The sequence below is a fragment of the Lepisosteus oculatus genome, chromosome 3 (assembly GCF_040954835.1).
Source record: "Lepisosteus oculatus isolate fLepOcu1 chromosome 3, fLepOcu1.hap2, whole genome shotgun sequence".
In the NCBI taxonomy this organism is placed as follows: Eukaryota; Metazoa; Chordata; class Actinopteri; order Semionotiformes; family Lepisosteidae; genus Lepisosteus; species Lepisosteus oculatus.
In genome coordinates this window covers 58,737,754-58,759,684 of record NC_090698.1, presented here as the reverse complement: position 1 = coordinate 58,759,684, position 21,931 = coordinate 58,737,754, and the positions used below count along the sequence as shown (strand labels likewise).

Below are 21,931 nucleotides of genomic sequence, written 5' to 3'. Positions count from 1 at the left end.
AATAAATTCCACATAATAATGAACAAAGTATGTAAATGAACTTGCCCAAATTAAACACTGAGCTAAAAGTATCTCATATTGCAAAGTGTATTTTTGTGGCATATATAAATATGAAATAGTGAAAAAAACAAAGGTACCTTTTTGTGGAATGAGTATAGCCAAACAGAGTCTGAAAATTCCTGAAGCCTTTTCTCTCTAGTCTGTAGCTCTATTTTTCAAATTACAGTATGCAGACATTTCCGTGGGTTTTGCAAGAAGAATCAAGGGGAATGCCTTTTATCTTTCAGTTTCTAATTATTCAGATGAGGCAGGCAGCATAATTACAATTTGTCAAGTCAAATTTATTTTTATATAGTGTTCATCATGGCACGACAGCCCAGAGCACTGCAGAGTACAACACATCATGTCCTGTACATACACAAACAAAACACTGATTAAAAGCACGATCAAATAAAAATGTTTTCAACTTGGAATGAAAAGAAATGAGTTTTTCTGTGATCTAATACCTTCATTTAATCTAGCATTTTTAATCAGAACCTTGAATAGTAAATTGATTTAATAATTAGGGAGACACCTCTTCTTTAAGAAATTTTAAAAAGTGTGCTAGTCTTTTTAAAGGGTGAGGACTTTGACATTTCCCACTCCTACAAGTTTTCCTGGTAATTTACAGTATAAGATTTTTTTAAACCATTTAAATTGTAATCAAAGCCTTTGTATTTTAGATCCAGATTAAACTGAAACCGATCTACCCTTGCAATTCGCAGTGAACAGGTGGTTGATGTTTTGATATAATATGGGTCTGTGACTAAGTTGCCTTGCTATAAGTTAAAATGGGAGCAGAAGCCATAAAATTGTACAGGAAAAAAGAATGAAGAGCAAAACAACTACTGCATTGATTTCAGTGCTCCAGTACTGTGAACATATTTGCAAAAAGTGGAGACAAGGGAAAACAAGGGAAATGTTGCCAAAACTGTATCTTTTTAAGGAGCTCACCACTAACAGCTTTAAGAAAAACAGGCTTCTAAAAACCAAGCTGCGGAACAGCACACACACGCGCACACTCTTACAACAACATCTAAACAAAGACCGACAACTACACCATGAGTGTCAGGTTACAGAACAGACACTAACACTGCAATGAATATCATTGTGCATCCACAAAAACAGGTTAGACACAAGAAACAATGAACACAAAAGGGCAAAAACCAAAGACAAAATCCATTAACAATAACATTAACAACAAGTTTACATATATATATATACAGTATGTGTTCCAGGCTGATGGGCAGTGATAAAGAAGCTGGACATTAAAGAACCTGGACATGATCATTGTGAAACTGGAGTGTAAACATTGTATGTAAAATTTGAAAGACCTCACAGAATGAAACAGCCCTTTGTCAAATGGTCATAGTATCTTTATTCTCCTGCAATGAAAAAGAAAGGAAACATGCAGGAGCTGTTACTTTTGACTAAAAAAAGCAGATACAAAATTTTAAAAATATGTACCTCATTTACAATGGTTATGTGAAGTTTCATAGATCTTTATTTACAGTGATAAAAGAACCTACACTGACATATTTTCAATAAAGCTGAGATGGGCATAAGAGTTAATGAATCACTGTTAAATTTAAGTCTATCCACTAAGTCAATACTATATTTTAAAACAATGCTTTTTATGTCTCTTGAGTTTTAGCTTTTGTGCCTTCAAGGTTATGTTCCCCCTTGAATTAGAAATGTGTATTCTGACCTGCTGCAGTCTACTGCTCCACAGCAACACTCTCTTCCAAACTAGTGGGCCATCACTGCCAAATGACATTCTTTTTCTCCGACTAAACCTAATGTAAAGTCTTCTCCCAATGTTAAGCCTTGGAACATTAAGATACCCTGGCATGATTTACAGCTTTTTACTGTCTGCTCCTGGGGGCACGAATGCCAATTTTGTTCTTCCCCCAGTTTACAAGACAATTTATACAGAATAATCTCTGCCAAAAATGGAAACAACACACACACACACAGATCTGTTTCAGTGTTGTCTTGGAAAAAGACACATGATGCCAAGTTTAATATATCGAGAAATGACATTCACGTTGTAAAGAAGTTGTTCACACCACTACCACCCTCTCCTCTGAAGAACAAATAGCTTCTGAATGGTGTGCATGGTAAGCCATAAATTTAAAGCAAAACATTTCACAGATTTTTTTTGCAATACTAAATATAAATAATAAAGCGTTACTGGACAATGTATATGGCATTGCTGGGTTCTTTGGTTTCCTATCACTTAGTTTAGTAATGTGACTTTTTGTCAGTCATTTTTACTTTCTTATACTGCATATTCTAGAAATGTAGTCATTACGTTTCGAATTCAAACTTAACAGAAAATATTTAATTGCAAATTGTAATGTACTGCGGTACTGTATAACGCTTTTTTTTTCATTTTAAGATGTTTAAAAATATCTTTGAGATGCCATTCACCACAAATGCATAAAATAACATCTTATGCTGTAAGTAAAATGTGCAACAAACAAAAGACTGAAATATTTTTTTTATTTTTTTAGAATTTTATGTATCATCAATATATTAAGAACGGGTATTGGAAGATACACAAAACTGCTGGGAACAAAATGTCTGATTTAAGGAGAAAAACAAATGCATGGTATTTAGCACTCTCAATGTCAATGCCTGTCCTAACTAGCCCTTGCAAAACAAATCAAAGGTCTACTGATTGAGATCTACAAAACCCACCAGACTATATTCTCAGGAGACTTAAAACAACACAAATAATATTGGGTTGAATCCCCCATATTGCATCCAACAATGAGTAAACAAGTTTATTCTGAGTGATCATAATTCCATGCTTTTGTCTTACACTGTTGGTTACTTCAAATGATTCCACGGTATTGGTTTTCTTTAGATGTATAATTTGGCATTGTAAGAAAGTAAGAATTCTAAACTATTCTCTTGAATAATTTAGATATCTAATTTAATGGAATGTCTTCATGGCTTTTAGTTATGGTTTTGTCATTATTCCACATTTCCTTTTTGACAACTCTATTTTCTAGGCTTTTTACAATGTATGTTTTGTAAAAATTGTAAAACATCTTGTAAATACAGAGACCAAATCTAATTACAATGCCTAGAGGAAGAACTGAAATAAGACATATCTGCTGAAATCCCAACCACAGCAGCTTAGGCAGGCTTGAATTAATAGCTTTAGACGTGCTTGAAGCATTTCTTAAATCTTGGAGATAAAATATGGAGAAATGGATGGTGTGTGGGTGTATATGTAACATATAACTAGACGAGATACTTGATTTTTTTCTGTTTGATAACCTTAGCTATCTAAAATTATGAAATGTGTTTAATTTTTAAATATTATAGGGGTAATTTTAGATGTGAGGTTTTATCTCTTCTTTTTGATTAACGCTTCTTTAAAATATATCCTTTAAAGCTTTTCTACAAGTTATATAAATCATTAAAAATGCCTCTGTTATAGATGTAAAGTAGATTATATAACACCATAAATAGTGGGACAAATTTATTCTCTAAAAATTACTTAAAGCTGCATTCAACTTAAACGTAGTTCAGTTCAACAGAGAGAAATGCATTGTTTTTTTCACTGTATCTGAATGTTTTCTACTTTACTAAATAAAACAACTGCCCCTAATCTAATACATTGAGTATTCAGCATGAAGTCTTGGATTTGAACAGTCATACAAATTCATATTTAAAGCCATACTTAACAGTAAACTGCCTGCTGCTTACATGTAAAACATTCCCTTTTTGAAATCAAAATTAAACTTATTTTAAAGCTATTTATTTAAAACCTAATTTTAGTTTAAATCATAACACATTTAAGTGAACAAATAAAAGTGCATTTCTAGACAACAGAAGAGAAATGGAAACATTATATACTTTCACATGCTTGATTTTTATAAAAACTAAATTTGAGTATTTTTTAAAATATTTTTGTAAAAAACACAATATATATTATTGCAACTGATATGGTTAAGAGCTTACAAAATATTGTGATTAATTCACACATCTGAAGTACCTGATTTTAAATACAAAACTTGTAGATGTTAATAAAGACACACAATGATCTAAAAGACAATTACATTTATAACATTGTAAATATTAATTCTACTTCTTATAATATTCACCATTCTTATGTTTGTAAAAGTGTTTCCTAATGTGTTCCTATATTTTTCCTGACGGAGATATTAGCAAAGAAATATTTCTTAGTTGAGCAGAACACTGCCTGTATAAGCCTTTTTATATTGTCATTATTCCATTTCAAAACTGTAACACGAGCATTACTATCTTTCATTATAAGGGAATATTGTACAACTAGTTAGAAGCTAATACACTGTATACTCAAAGAGTCTTTACATTAGTTTTATTGTAGGGACTTGATAAACATTTTGCATTGTCCAAATGAACCAGTCAGGCCATTCAAATTCACCCTGAAATTTTGCAGGATCTCAGCCACTTCTGATCCAGTTTTTAATTGCTACTAATGAGACCGAGTGCATACTTCCACATTCTTTTTTATTTAGTTGCTTTAAAATCAGGCAGTGCACACTAAGCTCATTTCTTGTTATTGCCTTTGGCTTTAGTTTTTCCCATAATTTCATATTTCACTGAACCTTCCTTTCAAAGAGGAAAGCCTGTCACTGCCATTTTAATTTATCTTAGTTTTTATTTTTAATTCTTCAGCTTGCAATATTGTTAGTATGTTGTTTGCCAGTGGCTTTAAATATCGTTTGCCCTCTATAAGCTGTTATAGTCTCTGAGAAACACTGATTTTGTATGGCTTAGGCTTCATTGTTAGCCCATAATCAGCATTTAAATCCAGCTCCTGCCCATGAACATTTTTAATCTGAAAACGGTGGAGTAATGTGGTTAAGAAGATGAACATCTCAAGACGGGCAAACCCGTCTCCCAGACACCTCCTTTTACCCATTCCAAATATCAAGACCTTTTCTGTTAGGTCTTTGTTTGATTGTCCTGATTCATCCAAAAATCTTTCTGGCTGAAATTTGTCTGGATCTTTCCACAGAGCACTGAAAAAAACAAATATGAATGGTTAATAATGGTTACTTTTTCAGTACCACCATTGTAAAATATACAGTAGGTAGCTGATCCTCTAATATAAATAATGTCAGATTTCTTTCACCTTAAATTAAAAACTCAGAAATACAGTACCTTTTTTTTCTTGAATAAAATTTTGTAGATATGCAGTAGATATAATTGTTTTCACACACACAGATAGCATGCTAGTCTCTGCTTCTATAGGAAATGTAAAGGATCAAGATTCTGAATATTAGGAATAACGTCAGTATATTAAGATCCAGGTGTTTTATATACAGCTCATGCAGATTTTAGACATAAACATAAAAACATAGGCCAATCATGGAGAAAGAACATTCAAAATGAAAAACAGCATGAATGTGATTTCCAATCTTTCAGATTCATAAATGTAAAGACATACAGTAGTACAGTAAAATTAAAAGCCAGGCACAGACCTCACCCCCTGAAGTCATTAAAACTTTGCCTTTTCCTCCTTTCACTGTTTTTATGGATGAGCTATATATAATTGCTGTATATTATTCTGACATATATTGTATTATTATATTAGTATGCCAACCCAAACAGAAAACACTCTCATGTGGAGGTGTGGAGTATGAAGTCAAAGCCTTGTTTTATTGGGGTTTCACTGTAGTTGATGAATGAGATTTTAGGAGCCCTCAGGACCATAGATGGGAATGCTGCTGGGAGAGATGGGCGATGGGTGTTTGGGGTTTTCATATATTACAGTGAGTTATTTTTTGCTGCATTTCATGTGAAAACAATTGTGTGAAAAAATGTAAAATAAATGGATCAGAAAAATATACGGCGACGTTCAGAAGAATGTATGCGCTGATGAAGAGCATGACGGAGCAGAGAACTCATCAAAACAAGCAGCTGTGTTGACATAGTTGTGCTTGTTGTGAAATATAAATGCTTGGATATGGAATGTTCTGGAAAGTGGTCTCTTTTTTATTTTTTCTACCGTGCATAACGTTTTCACGTACTTCCACCTCCTCATAATAGCACCTTATTTCTGTTTCTCAGACCTTCTTTGTTGTCTTTATGGGATGATGTGCTAGACAAAGACAACAACCATTACCTGACATGGAGTTTAATCTTTATTAATAGAGTCATGAATTAAATGCTGAGGTTTTTCTTTTCGTGCTCCATTTAACATGACAGCCAGCACTGCTCAGATAAAAGGAGTGAAACTAAATCTGAATAAACACAAATGCTGCATCCCCTCCCTGGAATTCTAAGGATTAGTTTCATTCACCTTTTCCAAACCTTGTTCTTTGAACATAATTATATTAATTAAATCTTACAATAATTGATTTTCCTCATCTTTCCCAATCCATTTAAGAGTCCAATAATAACACTAGGTTGTCCAGGAACAGGGGTTTAGAATTCTCTGAAGTGTTTTAACCACTGTTGTCATTAAACAAGGAGGCACCTTCAACACAATTAACTGAGACATGCTGACAAACAACACAAGCTGTAACTCAACAGTCAAATTCACATTAGTTGGCAAAAGTTGATGCTATATAAAAAAATTATTTTTATATAGCGCCTTTCACAACAAGGTTGCCCCAAGGCGCTTAACAATGCAAGTGGCCATACATGTTGTGAATACAGAACAGAAAAGACCAGAAGACAATGGAGGAGAGGAACCAAAAACTCTCTGGAGGAGAAAAAAAAACCTCTAGGGGTCCAAGGACAACTGGCTGCCCAACCCCTTTGGGCATGCTGGCATTATACAATTATACAGTATAAGAACTGACGTGAAGGCAGGGAAGTATGAAACTAGGAATCCGCAGGCATCAAGAACTAGAGTAGGACAAAATGGTTCAAGAAGCTGAGAGGTACTGGGAAGGAAAAGGGGGGTGGACTACAATCAATACTTGTGCCCCCCCTCCTCTGAACTCAGAACATTAGAGGAAAGAAGGAAATATCCGCAAGCCCCAAGAGAATGAAGCAGTACCTTGTTTGAGTGAGAATGGAGAGTGATGGGAGACTGACTGAGAAAGAACACTCCATATCCCAGGAGTAAGATAAGCGATCCATGATGCGTTGCTGGAGCTCAAGTATAATAATACTAACAGAACTCTGTGGGAACAATTGACAGTTGCTAGGCAGACTACTAGAAGTGGGAAAGAAAGACAGGGACTTAGAAGGAAGGAGCACCAGCTGCTGCAATTGCCAGACCTCCTACATCCACCATATCTGCCCCCAGTACCTTTGGCTCTACCCCAACTAACAAATCCAAAACATTGATTAATATAATGAGGATGCTGGCCCAGCCCAGCCCCAGATTCTATAACTGCAAGAAACATCCAAGTAGTAGAAAGAAAGAAAACATGGGACAAGGGAACAATTGCTTCTATTTAACTACTGTATATGTTTAAGAGATAGGAGGTGCAACATGTTAATAGATACAGGCACTTCTGTTTCAGTAACTACCTAGTTTCATAGGAAACACCCGCTTATATGGTAGAAGAGGACTCTTAAGAAAGAGTTAATGATGCAGCCTGTTCATTTGAGACTGTGCTTCCACCGTACAGTAGGTGTTGAAAGAGAGGGAGAGAAGCCATGGTCAGAACTCCTCAAGCGAACAGAAGAAGCAGAGGAAGTGTTCAGACACAATGAAGCTCTGAGCTCTGCGCCTACATTGGGCCTGCCTGACTCCACCCAGCCATTTCACCCGTGGAGTGGACACTCGTGGACAGCAACCCAGATGTGCTGATACAGAAGCACAGAGATCACTACATCTCTACATCATAGTTAACTGCCTGTTAAATATGCAAGTACAGTAATTACAGTAATATACTTACTCATCATGATTGACTTGATATTGATTCACAAATACACAGGTGTCTCTGGGAATGAAATAGCCATTGAGGATGGTATCTTCTGTGGTACTAGATTAAAAAAGCACCAATAAGGATAAGACTGATCTATCCATATACCTGTAGATGTAATTAATAACTGCACACCATACAAAAATTATAATTGTAAAAAAATTCCATGGGACATTTTTCTAAACCTCTTAATTCTCACAATGTTAACTGTTCAGTCGATTTATTCATTCAGCTTTACACAACCCTTAAAAGGTTCAGGAAATATTAAAACTTTTGCATCTACAGTTAGCTGTTAGAGAGCTTTAATTATTGCTAAGTCTAGACAATTATTCCCATTACAACTAAAGATCTCAAATTGTGATGAATAATTTTCATATTAATCGTTTAGATTACCGTTTTGTGGTAAAGTATCTAGAACTATACCATGTCTTTGTTGTACGATATATTCTGAGTTGTTAAATATTACTGTATACACTTCCATTTGTGATATATTAATCTTGGATTTTTCAATGAATTCTCTCAATGAAACTACATCTCTTATGAATAAACACCTACAACAGAAAATCAAATTGGTTAACTGCTCATGAGTGTGTCATATAGTTGTAAGAAAACGCATGTATTAAATTACCTATCACACAATATTATTGTATTGTTTCTGTGTAACTTTGTCAATGATGAAGAAAAAAATTACATTTCACCTTGTAAAATAAAATGTTTGTATTTTGACCATTTCAAGTTTTTCCCCAAACTAAGGTAAACTAAACAAACCTTTAAATTATGGAGATCGACATTTCTTACATTTCATTAGGAACAACAATCAGTTTCATACTATAATTGATTCTTTGTTTGCTAAACCAAAAAGGAGAAATGCTCTGTCTGGTGTAAACAAAGCTCAGATGTGTAGAACTGGCACTCCAAAGCAGAGGATCATCTTACCAGCTCAAATCACTTTCTCTTTGTTTATGTCTTACATAAGGTATTGCTACTAGTTAATCTCCACACAGACATTACTCATTCAAGAACTGAATGTAGGGTCTATTTTGTCCACAATCCTATTCATTCAAGCACTCAAAAAAAGTATGTGTTGTCCACAATCTTATTCAATAGCTTCCAGGATGTACTGTATAACATCTATCAAGTTCTCTGCTACGAGAGCAGCTAACCTCTAATATGGGAGCAGACAACCCTTGTCTTCCACTGACAGGTTCCTGCAGGTTTTACAAGCAGCTTTCAATTAACACCCAATTATAAGACGTGGAAAACACAGCTGATCTGTCTTGTTATACACTTCATTGGCTTAATGCGGTTATTAAGAATGGAGATGGGATGAAAACTAGAAACATGGGACTCAAGGACCACAGTTTCCTACCCCTGATCTATTGCTTTGGTTTGCTACTGTGTATGTGCAATCCTGTGTAATAAATGGTGGACAAAGAGCTCTTTTGCAGAAAATCTTAAAGTTTACAAATACCAAGAACTGAAGAAGTGTACTGACAGATATTGGGAATATAACCTGAAATATTGAAATGACATACAGTAGGTCACGGTAATAGGATTTCACACAATTTTCAAATAATACACTGTGAAAACTGTATAAAGGAATATTCTATTTATTTTTTTTCAAAATATTACAGAAGCCATCATAAATCAGCAACAGCAATTTTCAGCTATTATAGCAAATTCACATTTCATATTGTTTTATGAAATTATTGTTTCAGAGCCTCTTTTTTGCCATAATACTAAATCAAAGAACATGTTTTTTTAGTTTATGTCCAATGTATCTAAAAGTTGAATGCCATATGAATTTATTTATTGAATTTAACAATAATAGTTTAACATTATGGAAGAAACCAGACTGAAACAGGAAAATGCTGTGTTTAAAAACTGCAAGAGTCTTTGTTTTTGGTATGGAAATGTGTTTTTTCAAAATAGGATTCTTGGACTTACCAGTGTGGTATTGTAAACGGGACATAGGATGTATGTCTGAATACTTCGGATATAAATGCTTCTGTGTAAGGCATTTTTGGTCTGTCCTCAAACCTTGGAAGTCTGCTGGAGCCAATTTTATCATCTAGATAAAAACAGCACATGAGTAAGCTGGAGCACAAAAACATCAAAGCTTTAAGGTTAATTTGCTCACCACTTTCAGAATAGGAAAAAAAAACATCACAATTTATGATAATAATAATAATAATAATAATAAACTTTATTTTATATAGCGCCTTTAAATGTGGCTTCTCAAAGCGCTTTACAGGATGACAATAACAATAAATAAGAAGACTACAACAATAAATAAGAAAATTTCACAAGACAGGACACAATTATAATTACAACAATACAACAATAACAATAGAGGAGACCGTGGAAGATGGTATTAAGAAGAGCAGAGGGGTGAAGAATGGAACCAGTTAAGTAAAGGCTTTACTGAAGAAGAAAGTTTTGAGTCTGGATTTGAAGGAGTTTAGAGAAGGTGACTCTCTAATATCCTTGGGTAAAGAGTTCCAGAGCTTGGGGGCATAGCAGGAGAAGGCCCTGTCGCCCATACAATGTAGACGGGCTTGGGGGACAGTAAGGAGGGCAGAATTTGAAGAGCGGAGGTTGCGAGGTGGGGAGTAGGGCGATAAAAGTTCAGACAGGTATTGAGGTGCCAAGCCATGTAAAGCCTTGTAGGTGAGCATGAGGATTTTAAAGTCTACGCGGAATTTGACCGGAAGCCAGTGCAAGGACTCCAGGATAGGAGTAATGTGAACACTTGTACTAGACCTGGTCAGGATTCTGGCTGCTGAATTTTGGACATACTGCAGCTTGTTCAGAGTAGATTTAGATACACCAGGGAGCAGAGCATTGCAGTAGTCAATTCGAGAGAATACAAATATGTTGATCAGCTTTTCAGCCACAGTTAATGATAGCATAGGGCGTAGTCTTGCGATATTTCTAAGGTGAAAAAAAGATGTTTTGACAGTATGCTGTACATGTGGGTCGAATGTTAAGCCAGAATCGAATATAACCCCAAGGTTTTTCAATTTTGATTGAAGCTCAAGTACAGAGCCATCTACAGACAGGGTTACAGGACTGGCTTTACGAAGTTGATGGGGGGTACCAATAAGCATGACTTCAGTCTTGTCACAGTTAAGATGAAGGAAGTTTTGAGTCATCCAAATTTTTATGTCAGAGATGCAATTAGATAGGATAGAGACAGCCACGTCAGTGTCGGGTTTGGTATGGATGTATATTTGAGTATCGTCAGCGTAAAAATGAAAGCTGAGGCCATGTGATCTTAAAAGCTGACCAAGTGGGAACATGTAAATGCTGAAGAGCAAGGGGCCCAGTATTGAGCCCTGGGGGACACCAGACTTGACAAGACCGATTTCAGACCTGTACCCATTGAGGGAGACAAAGTGACAGCGATCAGTGAGGTAAGACTTAAACCATTTGAGGGCAGTGTCAGAGACTCCAAACACAGTCTCGAGACGAGAAAGCAAGATGTTATGGTCAACAGTGTCAAAGGCAGCACTGAGATCAAGAAGGATGAGTATGGAAAGAGAACCAGAATCAGAAGCTATTAGGAGATCGTTGGTGACTTTGACTAGGGCGGTTTCTGTGCTGTGAAGTTGACGGAAGCCAGATTGGAGGGGTTCGAAAAGGTTGTTTGTCATGAGGTGGTTATGTAACTGAAGTGTGACAGCACGTTCTAGAATTTTAGAGAGAAAGGGTAAGTTGGAGATGGGGCGAAAGTTGTTAAGATTGTCGAGAGCCATGTTAGGCTTCTTTGGCACTGGGGTAATAGCAGCAGTTTTGAGGACCGTTGGTACAATGCCGGTTCTCAAGGATTCATGTATTATATTGAGGACAATGGGACAGAGAGAAGAGAAACAGGACTGGAATAAAGTGGTGGGAATGGGATCTAAAATAGATGTTTTAGATCCCATTCTAAATTTGCTTGATAAATGAAATTACTGTCAGTGTCTGTTAAGAAGGAGAATATAAACTTTACAAATTCAGCATATTCATTGATGCTCAAAAGAGTCCAAAAGAAAAACCACAAGTCCACAGATGTGGATGCTTATTTATGCACAAACTTTCAGGCACAGAAAATTTAAAATGAAAACACAACTGCAGTGACTGTGCTAAATATCTAAAACACAACAGAACATGCATTGTGGAATTATTTCTGCCAGTAATGAAACAGAAAAAAGAAGTTGTGCTTGAAACCAATACCATCCATGAAAGAATTCAACTTTCTGTATTTTTAAACTACTGGGGCATGTATAAGCTGCATTGCTATGCTAGAATCCATGCAAAAAGAAAATCAGCAAATTTAGAGAAAGTTATTTAGCAAAATCTCTTTAAATAGAAGTATCTGTATAAAAGGATCAGTTTCTAATGATAATAATTTGTGACCTGGTTTACATTAGAAGCACTTGTTAAATTAGTGCAATGTGTGATCACCTTATCGTGTTGTAAATTAATATGGAGCAGGAATAAATTATAATAGATAATATTAAACGGTGAAGGAGAAAATTACCCATTGAAATCAGATCAGATCAGTCAATTTCTGGCTGTCTTTCAGGTTTCACCTTTCTCCACACAGTTTTTCTGTGTTGAAAGATCCTGTGCTAACTTACACTGTTATGAACTTCTACTACACACCTTAATGTATACAGCACTTGCTGTACAAGTTGAATGCTTAATGGGCATTGTTTTACTTTACTCGCACAGTACTGCACAGGCATTGCAGCTCTAACAGGTGCCTGCACCCCTTTGCTCCTGCCATCTCTTAACTTGTTGACTTCGACTTGTTATCGTTTGTGTTTGTCCTCATTTTTCTATGTATCTGAATTACTTTCTTTTCACATTTACTTCATGCATTACTGTAAATTTGGAGAAAGGCCATCTTTTAAATAATAAACTTCATAAGATTAAAAATTACCAATTTCCTGGTGAATGTGTGCTTGGACGTCTGGAAACTGTATAAGATACAGTAGGCTCCATTGTAAACCTGCTATAATTGTATCAAAGCCTGCAAAAAAAAAGGACAAATGTAAAGATTATTCCCTATCACAGAAGACACACATTTTATCCAGCTTTTTTTTTCCAAATCTATTGGCATTTTTTTTAAGAAGCAGATGTAATGAAAAAAGAAATACCCAAGGAGAGAATTACAACACTTGTAATAGCAGTGTCATCCCTAGGTATCTGGAAATACAGTATTATACTTGCAGCAATTGCCACATACAGTACATACATTATATGTTCCTGTAGCTCTTAGCTTGGCTTAACTGATTAATTAATATCCACTGAGAATGAGTTTACTATTATATGGTGATAGATTCTTCATAGTATTATTGGTTTCAGTTACTTTACTGGAACAGCCAGCTCAGTATAAAAGTAGCTGGTTAACTGCTTTATGAGGGCTTACCTGGGAAACCGCCAGAGAAAATTAATCAACCAACCAATCAATCAGTTAGGAAGGAGATTCTTTTTAAGACCGAAAATAAAAATTTGAAAAAACTTAATCTTCTTCAGTTATGAAGTTTTCATAGAAATATATTAATTCATTTTGGAATATCTACCGATATGTACTAATCACTAATTACTTGGATAGTTTTAATACTGTATTATACTTTGTTAAATGATGAATAAATAAAAAGGGGGGGGGGGGGGGCAGAGGCTATGGTTTAATAAAGCTCAGTGGATTTTCTTGTCTAAAGTTTGGGCTTGAACAATATCTGTAAAATATATTTTTAAACCTCTCCCTACTTCTATTAACATTTTGTTTCTTTTAGTGTTTATTGGAGTGGATTTCTTCGGGCTACTCTTCAACAGTAAAAAAGTAGAAACCAACTATCAAACCCTGAATATTACAAATAATGACATGGTTTGTATTTGCCTGTTTCTTCAGGGAGAAACATTTAATATCTGTTTAATGCCTCCGTCTCATAATCAGTACATTTTACTTTTCATAATATGAAATAAATGTTTTTCTTTTTAACAACCCTTACCATTTTCCCCTATTTTCTTATGTAGTTTCAAACTGGTCTTTAAAATATACTGTATATAGGCTGTAATAACTTGTAATACATTTAATTTATTTTGAAAACTCCATGTGGACAAAAACAGTTTCAATATATTTTGTTTAGTTAATTTCACTTCTCAACGGCTCCCATGTTCCTGTTGTTTAAGTGGTAAAACTGAATGTAAAAGACTGCTAAAAACTGCTTAAAGCACTGGGTTTATACATGGTAATAAGATCCTCTTCTTTATACACCAATTAATTTTTTCAATCAAAATCATAATATCTGACTGAATATCTGACTGAATATCTGACACCTCAATTATTTAAATATAATTTTACACTAAATGTCACACTTGCTGTTTTAGGACCTTTATGTTTGAGTCCAGGTTTTACCATGAACTGCCAATGTGGATCAGCCATGTGGGAGGACACCCACATGAACACAAGGTGAACATGCAAACTCATACTGTACATTGCTAATAGTTTTGATCAAAATCCAGTTACATAGACTCTTGTGATAAGTGACTTTGAATCGTTACTGTGTGTATAAAATGGGGCCTCTTTAACAACTGTAATCTGAATCTTTCACCTTTAGTACAATATAACCCTCAATCTTGGAACTATACCAGACACCACATCTGGATAACATAATCTTGTTTTTTGCAGACAAGTGTAGACAGCTAAGACATGCTTAGGTATTTACTATGGCTACAACACAATATGTCCTCAGTATCTCAAAATATGTTCTTTATTTACTGCAGTACCATAAAGTACGATGTGACTATAAAAGACGGGAAGGCTAATCACACTAGCATGGAAGGAAACTCAAATATCATTGCTATTACAGTAAGTTTGCAAAATACTGACCATGCTCAAACTGCCAAATTGTAGTATTCCACATTCCTTTATTTGTTTTTTTTAACTGTATAAGATGTATGTTGATTATAAAGGGTGCTAAAATTCCATAATGTTTTTTGTGACATTTTTGACGCAAGGAAAAAAAAACTTTTAGCCCAGAACTTTTCTGGGCTTTCTCTTTTGCTTTTGGGCTGGATTTCAGGGTTTGAAGGGGAGAGGTGGACAACAAGGAATGAATCAACACTCCTCCCACCTCACCTCTCCTCACTGCGGGACTTCAAAAGGTCAAACTGCACTGCTGTAGTTAAGGGCATTAAAGTTTAGGTTTCTGCACGCTGGTCTTTGAATAACCTCATGTTACAATATAAAAGAAGATGAGAGGCTACTACATGAGAAGCTTTCTAGAAGTGGATTTAAAAATGAGAACAGGAGGTACTGTATATATTTGCAGAAACAGGCTACCCATCCATGTTGTTGAAATCAATACCCTGGCTACAAGAAACCACAGGATGAAGTCCTCAGATCAATTACCTACTATTTATAGAGTGGTCTACATGTAGCAATTCCTCTTCTTTGGAATTGTTTTGTATCCTTATTTTCTAACCATAATACTCCTATTGAAGGACTACATACTGTATGTAACTAAGAGCAACACAAGAATTTGTGGTGGAACATTTGTTTCCTACAATATGAATAAATAGAAATTCTGACATCTCATCTGACAAACCTCAGAGTGAATTGCAATGCCAATAATAATATTTTTAAGTTAAAAGTCAAGTGCTTGAATATGTTTCCTGGCAATAATATCCAAAAATATTTAAGAATACATTGCAGCATTTTCTGAAAACAGGATGACATCATGCACATTGGCCTATATTAAGTATAAATGTATGTATATACTGTATATGTGGCACAAAACTAAAGGCAACGGTGCACCTCCGGTCTATTTTTAATGTGCAAATAATGTATATCATATTCAAATTTGAATTAATAACAAACAAAAATCCATTCATCAAGTTATAATTTAAATGGAAATGGATGTATACAGATATTAATGTATTCAAGTACTTGAATAAGTCTAATAGAAATATGCCTAGCAGCAACAGTCAATATGTTCTCACATGATGTAAACTGCATGAAAACCAAATACTTTGAAAATTCAACACAAACAAAAGAACTGAGTCATTATAAAGCATAACTAGTGCAGCTACAGATTGGATTTGCAGAACAAAGTTACCATTAGGACATACAGTACTGAAATGTATAGCAGTTTTTTTTTATTTTGAAGGCATTTGCATTAACCACATAGAAAGCCACCATCAGGAGCAGATGGTTTTCAGTATGGAGTTGATCAATGTATTGTTCAATTCAGAGTTTGTTGATTAAAGCAGCTATTTTATTACATCTGTATAATATTTATTTGGACCATAGTGAGGTGAGAAATCTTCCTCCTATTCTATTTTTCATTACAATCCAAAATAAAACATCCAGAATGAAAGAAAAAAAAACATCTGTGGATCACATATATGTATATTAGGTCAAGAGTCCTCAGTAATTGCTTGCAGATGTCAAGGAAAATGCAGGCTTCTGTAATTCTAATCCCTATTGTAAACTCAGTACCACCAAATGCCAGAAAGCTAATAGGTCAGGGACTGCTACTTTATAAAGACTGTATCACATAAGTTAAACAGCACGTTTTTAAATAGTTTTTCTAACAATAACAAGAATTATTACCTGCTAAACTTTAATTAGAAACATTTCTACAGGATTTTTTGTATCCAGATGAATGCACTACCAATTTACAATGAAACTCTTACCCTGTACAATGCTCCCTAAACAAAAAGAATTCTTAGATTTATTAACTCCAAAAGATGCAAAGTTAAAGTTGAGGTTTCAAAAGGATAGAAAATGTGTGTTCTGATGGGCTCATGACAACAGAGTGGACTTAATTTAACTTGTTCCAATGATACAGTATGTGGAAAAAATTGTTTTGCGAATGGAGAATGCTTTCATCAAGGAGTCATACAAGTTTATACGGGCTTCATACAAGTCCATACAAAGACTTATGTAAAAAAAATATTTTGAGTTGTTATTTTGTGTTACTATAAATCTCTCTTTGAACAGGTTAAGATCATTGCATGTTTCAATGGTTCTCAAGAATGGTCCAGGGATTATTCTTCAGTTAGTGAATTCTTAACCAAAACAGCTTTTTTGACTAGACATTTTTAGGACAGTTTTCCTTAGTAAATACTTAATACTGTAGTTTTCTCACTGTGAAGAAAGGACTCAAACTCAGGTTGATTCTTCAATTGTTGCTGTAGCTTTCTAAACAGACTGGCTGACTGTGTTCAGAATGAATGTTTTGAACATTCTCATTTTTTCTTCCAGTCAGTTGAATTTGAAGTAGGATATTGGTGAACTTTGCAGTACCATCCATCCATTTTCTAACCACTTTATCCAATACAGGGTTGTTGGGGAGCTGGAGCCTACTGTATCCTGTCAACCAACAGGCGCAAGGCAGGCTACTGCACATCTTGGGCTTGATATCACAGTCCACTGAGCCTAGTCCATTGCACAGTTGACAAAAGCTAACACAGACATGCACACGCTCAGTCACACCAGGACCAATTTTCCCTGAAGTCAATTAACCCACCAGTATGTCTTGGGACTGTGGAAGGAAACTGTAGAACCACCTGGACACAGAACATACCAACTCAATGCAGATGGCACCCCAGGAATTAGTGGTTAGCAATGCTAACCACTGAGCCACTGTACTGCCTAATTAAAGCCCGATGAATTGGTATTCGGTTGAACCTAGTTCCAAAGTTTATTAAAGAGATCATCTTTTTCAATGTACCCAAGCCAACATTTTACTTAAGGTACTTATCATGTACCATGAAAGGTTTTATATGAAAAGGGTGTTAATGGGTGATAATGATGGGCACTACATACCCATCATTATCATCATAATCCTCAGTGAATATGTACTGGACAAAGTTGATACCCACCAACCAGAAGCAAAAACCACTGGCATATATAACGCAGGAATCAACACAGCTTCTTACCTGCCCCAAATATGTCAATGACAGAGTTGACAATTTGTTTATTTGAAAGCATGCAATTCTTGCTCTCTTCATGCCTGTCTTCACACAAAGCGATCAATGCATCTGTAATGTCTCTGATGCAATTCTACAAAGAAAAATAAAATTAGTTCTGGAATACAGACAATATTGAACACCATAGTTTGTTATCTTAAAATATGCAAAGAATATGTGAATAGTAAAATAATCACTATTATTTGTGCAAGGAGGCTGGGAATTACAGAGAGTTCAGTTATTATAGGGTGAATGGGATATTTTTAAATAAGCAGTAATAGAATATTCTAGAGATGTACTGCTTAATGTGTTTTATGGCAGTACAATATAGAACACATTGAAGTGATTGTGCCACAAGTCTTTCCACAAAACCACGTTATCTATTTTTTTCCACAATTGTTATATGATTCTTTGGTAAAAGCAACTGGAAACCTAAAGGACTAAGAAATACCTTCATAATCAAAATTCTAAAGGTAAACTACCAATAAGGCTTCGGTCATTCTGAAACAGTTACAGTACTCAAATAAAAATGGTTTCTTTATAACAATACTCTGACCTTCATCCATCTACTTTTATAACAGTATACTGATCCATATGTAGATGGTGCTGCAATTCCCCAGCTATCACCACACCGCTAAAGCATTCTGAAAATTGTTTTCAGTTTTAAACTATTCACACCACATTACAAATTGTGTCTGAACATGTCACGTCCAACACCAAAGCAGAATGACTGAGTGTTGTCAACATTCTTACCTTATCAAATGTAGTTAAGTGTTCTTCAATATTTCGGGCCAAAAAACTGTTCATTCTTTCTATGTATTGGACTAATTTCCTGAGGCCAGGACTTGGCAGGTAACGAAACACGGGAAAGAAGTCAGCTAAGTTTCCTGCAGCAAAAACTCGAAGCACTTCATTATTTACTTGGACAATGGTGAGAAACTCTTTGTCATTGTAATCGTACCTTTTGCCAAAACACAGTGCACAGACCACATTAGCAACTGAGCTTACAATTGGAATTGTGGGGTCTAAACCACTTTCTTTACAAGGGTGTTCCATTAACATGCCGACCATCTCTGAGGCTTCAAAACAAATATGCTCCTCCAAGAGACAAGAGCAGGTAGAGTTTTTAGCCTCTGTCTGAGTAAAGGTTCTCAGAGCGTTCTTGCATATTTTCTTGTGGAGTATCCAACTCTCGCCATATTTCTCACTGAAAGTCATGCTAGTCCCATTTGCTACGGCAGAGAACGTAAATAATTCCGGTCTACCAGCAAAACTTTCTCCTTGTCTGACTAGTGCTTGCTTTATGGTATCATAACCGTTCAATACCACCACAAGCAAAGAGCCCATTTTAACCTGAAACACATCTCCATATATTCTCCTCATCTTTGTCAGGGATATATGTGGTTGATTCCCTAGTTGCAGCATGTTGCCAATGACTGGCCAGGGTGTTGGTCCTGGAGGATGATTCAGATCTTTTCTCACACTTTTCCTGCTTCTGAGGGCAATGAGGATCACAATAAAAGCACAGAGGACCACAGTGACATCACAAAAGGGAATAAGTGGACCTTCTAATATAAACAGTTTGACAGCCATCTTCACACTCCAGAGTCAGTGAAAACTTTGAGCCTAATGAGAAAAATATGTTAATTAATAACATGCACATCTAAAATGTTTGGGATTACTTACAGTATAGGGCTAAAGGGCAAACACAATAAAAATGAGGACTGTTAAATACAAAAAAATATTATTTTAATGTTAATGCAGGTTTACTATATTAACATTTAGGAAATTACACAATTCACAGCTCTACAGCAAGAATCATTGCATTCAAATTCAAATCCTGGAAATAAAATGAGCAATTTTAACTTTAATAAATGTATTTACATGTTTTACCATAATTGATTTTATTGTATATTTAGCACTAATTTGCTGTCTTTTCTTCAGGAATTGAAGCAATACACAATATTCATTAAAAAGTAAATATATAAGCAGTGTAAACTTACGAAAAAACACTATATTTATAGACTTGGATTTTTTAAACCCAGGCAGACATCACTACTAGCTACAATTCACTCTGTAATAAGCTACGTTGCATTCTGTATGACAACTTCTAAAATTCCCTTGAAAAGAATTGATCTTTACCTGACAAAAAGCAACTGAAAAAGTGACATCTTTTCAATTTAGCGTGTACACTTTAATACTAACTAGTTAAAAGAAAGAACATTAATTGAGTGAAGCATAAAGCCCTACTACTTTTTTAAAAACCTTTGAAGTAAACACTGCAGTACTTACGAAAATGCCCAGATAAAGTTTTAGGCTGCTCCAGGACGTCTCTTACAAGACTGAAGTGCCCCCTCTAAATCAGTTACAAGGTATCATGACTTGTAACGACGCAGAAGGACTAAATATTTAAATCAGATTGAGGTGAAGAGGGAAGGGCTTTGTAGAAAGAGCTGAATATTTAAGCGCTCATACTGAAAGGCGAGCCTTTGACCCTTGTAGCCTGTCAGAATTGTTGTTGTTCCTCCAGAAACTTTTTTTTTTCCATACGAAGCAACGCGAATGAATTAGTTGCCTTGCATTTTTTGTTGTTGTTGTTGTTGTTGTTGTTGATCGCCGTGAGACAGCGTTTGGAAAACAGAAAGAAAAGATGTGGGGAGACACCACCGCAGTAAAATCGGGGGGGTGTTGTTACCCCCCTCCTTTTCTCCTTGTCCAGTTTATACAATAAGGAAAGCTAAATTTGGTCAATACTGCAGCGGGCTGGACTTTTTTCTTCAAAGAACAACATTAAGCCTCCGTTTATAAAATGCATTATTAATAATTGCAGACAGCCCGAGAACGCAATTTTAAGCTTTTTTATATATATTTACCTTAATTCAAGAGCGCGCAGTGTGTAGCACAAAAAGGAGCTATACTATTTTTGATAGTAATAGCAGCTTTGCAAAATATATGTGCGCGATTTATGCATTTTGTATAAACATTCTGCTATGTTTTTTATTACTCAAATACTCCCCATTCCTTGCTGCAGTAGCTATCAACAGCTTCATATACTGTCCTAATAGCATCCTGTCCTTCTAATAGTATTTCACCATCTTTTTCTATCATTAACAACACATCTCCAAGAGATCACTGAATCTCTCAGAATATTTATGCTGCTTACAATTAAAAAAATACAATACAGGAAGGCCACATATTTGTCAAAACATTAGGCTTTTGTTTCAACTGTTTGTGTTGTGTACTAAATACAGTACATGACTGTTTGATGGATTGGCAAATTGTACACTAACATGAACAATTCCAGATACTGTATCTGTGTTTTATTTGTGTTGGTCAAGATGCACTATGTGAACTGTATTCTATTAAAAGCACAAGCAGTTGAATTTGTTTGGTCATCCTGATATGTTAAACTGACTTACTTGACAATGTTACCTCTTATGCATTTAACAATCAGTATCATAAAACACACACTGGAAGTCATTTGTAGGGGTTTAGTGGAAGTGTGTTCTACAAAGGACTGGGAGTGTATGGAATAAGCTACCCCAGCATGTTCTTAGTATAATCCCTGCAATCCTTCAGAAAACAGCTGTAGGAGCCAACAGACTGTTAGTACTCTAACTAGTATGTTAGATGGGTCAAAATGCCTCTTTATTTGTAACCTTCCATACTGTTTTTTACACTGTTTTATACAGTAGACAATATGAACTCCTTTTGAGTCTCTAAGCGTGTTTGCTTTGATGTTGTATACTGATGGTTGTGTCTAGGTTGAAGATGCATCTGGTGCATAGATTCTGTCTAGGTCTCAGTTGGGTTGTGATTAATTCATTTCTCTGTTTAGATAGGCATGAGGGCTGGCTGTATCATTATTCAATATTTAAAAGGCAATTATAACTCCAGCTATCTTAACCGAGATCTCAACTTCATTGAGTCTATTGTATATGCACCCAGTTTTTTGCTAATTGCATTTACAGAGAATTACATTTCTCTCTTGGTCCTATTTAATTTTTGCAAGTACTGTAATCATTTGGTTCTGC

General features: G+C 35.3%; 1 protein-coding gene across 1 annotated transcript; it reads right to left on the bottom strand.

The window, feature by feature from the left end:
• Positions 1 to 320: 320 nt before the first annotated feature.
• Positions 321 to 20,497, bottom strand: cyp1d1 (cytochrome P450, family 1, subfamily D, polypeptide 1). Its single transcript, XM_015336575.2, has 7 exons — positions 20,190 to 20,497; positions 18,651 to 19,523; positions 17,868 to 17,991; positions 12,859 to 12,948; positions 9,876 to 9,999; positions 7,902 to 7,988; positions 321 to 5,063 (listed from the first exon to the last, which is right to left on the bottom strand). Exons 2-7 carry the CDS (start codon positions 19,488 to 19,490, stop codon positions 4,781 to 4,783), a joined length of 1,548 nt encoding a protein of 515 aa, XP_015192061.2. The 5' UTR covers positions 19,491 to 19,523; positions 20,190 to 20,497; the 3' UTR covers positions 321 to 4,780.
• Positions 20,498 to 21,931: the final 1,434 nt, after the last annotated feature.

What these genes read in the sequence shown, in the direction of transcription:
- cyp1d1 (XM_015336575.2), bottom strand. Translation starts at nt 19,490, where the DNA reads ATGGCTGTCAAACTGTTTATATTAGAAGGTCCACTTATTCCCTTTTGT. An exon ending in CCGTTTACAATACCACACTG is followed by an intron (nt 7,989 to 9,875) that starts GTAAGTCCAAGA and finishes TTTTTAATCTAG; the next exon opens with TACCACAGAAGATACCATCC. An exon ending in TATCAAGTCAATCATGATGA is followed by an intron (nt 5,064 to 7,901) that starts GTAAGTATATTA and finishes TGTTTTTTTCAG; the next exon opens with TGCTCTGTGGAAAGATCCAG.